The sequence below is a fragment of the Oryzias melastigma genome, linkage group LG13 (assembly GCF_002922805.2).
Source record: "Oryzias melastigma strain HK-1 linkage group LG13, ASM292280v2, whole genome shotgun sequence".
NCBI classification, from domain to species: Eukaryota; Metazoa; Chordata; class Actinopteri; order Beloniformes; family Adrianichthyidae; genus Oryzias; species Oryzias melastigma.
The window spans coordinates 26,865,156-26,868,549 of record NC_050524.1 but is presented as its reverse complement, the minus strand read 5'-3'; the positions used below and the strand labels follow the sequence as shown (position 1 = coordinate 26,868,549).

Genomic DNA, 3,394 nt, shown 5'->3' with positions numbered 1-3,394 from the left:
TTATATATGGTATGTCCTCTATTTTCAGAAAGAAGGTCACAAGAACATGTTAAAAACACGCTTTTTATTAGACTGGGTCTTAGGATAGAAAAACAAAAAATGATCAATGACTTTGTTTAAGTCGTGAGGGAATGTCTCAGGTTAGTTCAGGACCGCCTGTGGGCAGCCGTAATGACCCTTTCAGCCAATCAGGAGCACTGTTAATTCATGGCCACTGAGCAAGAAGTTTGTGTGTGTGCATCTGTTTGGATTAAGGATTCTTTGGCTGACAGCACAGAGGTACAGTGTCACACAGAAAGCCCTTCAGGAATGTTCCTGAGTGCGTGGATGGGTTGTTTAGCCTCATTAGCAAAGCCCCCTCTTGCCATGACCTGTCAGTCTGTGTTAGACACAAACCCACCACAAAGCAGCAGGTTCCTGTGGATCATTTGTGGCTTTATTGTCCGTCTGTTTCACTGCATGACACCTGACTGTTGGTGCATCGCTCTAGTTAGCTTATTTTATCACTTTGGTTCATCTGAGTTTCTCTGGGATCATCACCAATAAACTCCAATGAAAGTCAAGTTTTTGGTGTTTTGAACATGTTCTTGTAGCATTTTTCTCACAATAGAGAACATTTATAAAGAAAAATCAGCTTAAAATTGTATTTCTGAGTTTTTTTTATTCAAATTGTTAGGAATCAGGAGTAGAGCTTGAAGTTGTGACGTAGAACCTATAACAGCTCCACTCCTTTCTGATGCATCCACTCGTAGACGACTAGATCCCTGTACGAATATTTTTTCCTCCTCTGAGCTGGCATCTGACGGAAAACTGTTCAGTTGGATAGCTCCAATAGTCCTGGCATTGCTGTTGCACCAGTGATGTTACGTTGGGGTTGTAAGGGACTGTAAGCTAGCAGGAGAGTGTAACAAACGGGTGATGGGAATGGGGGAGGAGCTTACTCCGTACCAATGGTCCCATTCACAACTGACTGGAAAATGTTCTAATGAATTCCTGCCATTCTGCAGAAACTATGTCCTAGAAAATGACATGTTATTTTTATTTAGGCTAAAAATGGCATAATAATACTTAAAAGACCACTGGGAACGCTTTTAAAATAGATCAAAAGATGATCAGAGTGGGACTTTGAAGACTAAAGCGATGTTTTTAAATGGCCAGTGTTGACACAGGTGTCACAGCAGAGCAGCCTTCATGAGTATGTGCCATCAACACTGCGATCAATTCAATCACTCATCCACCATTAAGCTCCATCGGCCATTCCCTGAAGAAGCCCAGTGCAGGTTAAAAGGTTGCGCTTCTATGTCCTGTTTGACTCGATTCACAATTAACCCTCCTGTGATTCCCCCTGTTTTCACTGTGCAGCGAAGAAAGAGTCCAGGAAAAGGAAATATAAAACAGTCAGAGCAGCACAATGCTGACTTGGACCTCTTTGCTCCCGTTGGCATCTGCTAAAGTAAATGGCAAACATACCCGAGAGCTTGTTTTTGACCTATCAAATCTTATTTAAAACTCCAGCATCAAAACATGTTGGCGAGCTGACAGAGGAAAAAGATGACCTTCCATTTTGACCTTGTGATCTCAAACTTCTTAAACATTAAAGATTTGTTTTTTCTTCATTTTGTCCTTAATTTGCTTCACTATGCTGTCTTTCAAGTGGTTATTTGAAACAAAAATGCTGATAAAGCTCTTTTTTTCCCTCCACAGGTGACTGCGACGATAATTTTGCTCTTTATCCAGCTGACATCTTAGACGACATATGTGGCTCTGATGGTGATCCCGCGCTGTCTTTGGCCCTGGCAGAGGACCCGGCTTCGTCCCCGTTTTCTGATGATGAGTCTTCGCTGCAACATCACATATCATTCCAGCACTCAGGCGGCTTCTTACCCCAAGAAGATGGGACCATTCCTCTGGACTTTGAACTGCGCGAGTCCGCAGTTGCAGGAGGAGGTCTCGGCATTTGGAGCCGCAGGAAGGTGAAGGTCGGGGAGCGTTTTGGACCGTATGAAGGAGAGCACAAGCCTTGTCTTCAAGACCCCTCTCAAGGCTGGGAGGTAAAGCAAAATTGCAACAACTTTTATTATTTTTGTTTTTATCTAAAGCCCCATTAGTTGTCACACAGCTAAGTGTGTGAAATTTGTTCTCCGTATTTGACCCATCCCGTGGGGGAGTGGTGAGCTGCGGACATAGCCGCACCCAGGAACCACAATGCTGAGTGTGTGGATTCCATTTTTAGAGTCTTTGGTATCATTTGGCAGGGGATTTGAATTCACAACTTTCCAGTCTCAGGGAGGCTAGTGAGCTTAAATAATTGTAAATTCTTATTGTATCTACATTTTAAAATGAGGTAAACTTTTGAAAGGCTGTAAAATTTTCTCAATCCCACCAGCAGTGTGTTCTTGGGTGCTTCTTGTAAATCTAAAGTTGGGCAAACCAGTATTTTTGTGTGGTTTTGGGACGGATTTAGTCAAGTTATCTCTGTTCCATCTGCAATAACACACATTTTCAAAGCAGTCCAGGAGTTCTTCTTTGATAATATGAATTGTAACTCCAACGTAAGTCCTCCCTTCTTCCCATGTCGTCATGTTCCCTTTTAGCTCGGTGACCACACGGCTGGTGTGTCCGTCTGTTGTCCAGTGATGAAACCTAAAATAAAGTCAGTTGAGTTTGTGCTTTCATCTCAATTAAAATAAAAAGCCATAAATCCCTTTTTCCTCTTGGTTAGGGACCCAGTGCGACTATTGGCAAGTCACATATTGGTCAGCAGGCACAAAAAAATTCGAAGGCAGGGTCACAGGACAAGGTCAGAGGTCACATGTGGTCTCTGTCATTGTCAAGCTAGCTTGGTTTTATGGAGCAGGATGAAGGGGCTGGCACAGCATCAGACTCCTCCAATAGATCCTCTCTAATTTGAATGTGAGGGCTCAGTCTTTCGCATTCAAGGCTTTTGTCCCTTTGTAGGAAAGAGCCTGGCTCATTAGGAAAGGCTGACAGTGCAGTTCATAAAGGAAGAAGTGCCAGGCTGGAATAAAAAAGATGATTCAATGCACCAATCCTGTCCCTAACAGAGCCTATCACACAAACCATTAAAGTCAATTTCAATGCTGCCCTTTACTGTTGACTTAGACAGCTCACATAAATGTTCGGACTCAGACTGGTGCTTATCGGGTTGCATCACACCGCATTAATCACACTTGTGTTTGGATGAGCAAAACAAAAAGGAAGTACTAATTTTTATCCTATAGATTTCAGTAAATTATCTTTGTACCACACCATATTTTAAAAAAATATCTGTTTTAAAATACCAAAAAAACAGGTTTAATACATTTTAATCTATAGAAAATATATATACAGCTTAAATAATATGTATTTAGAAAGCTGAGTAGATGAGATGTGT

At 41.9% G+C, this 3,394-nt stretch overlaps 1 protein-coding gene across 12 annotated transcripts in view; it reads left to right on the top strand.

Annotated features, from left to right (window-relative positions):
• The window catches only part of mecom (MDS1 and EVI1 complex locus), a 168,560-nt gene that overhangs the window by 54,683 nt on the left and 110,483 nt on the right, over positions 1–3,394 (top strand). For all 12 annotated transcript variants that reach the window (XM_024277521.2, XM_024277516.2, XM_024277515.2 and 9 more), the window contains exon 2: positions 1,705–2,051. In XM_024277521.2, coding sequence (XP_024133289.1) covers positions 1,705–2,051 — 347 coding nt within the window. The remainder of the gene's footprint in view (positions 1–1,704; positions 2,052–3,394) is intronic.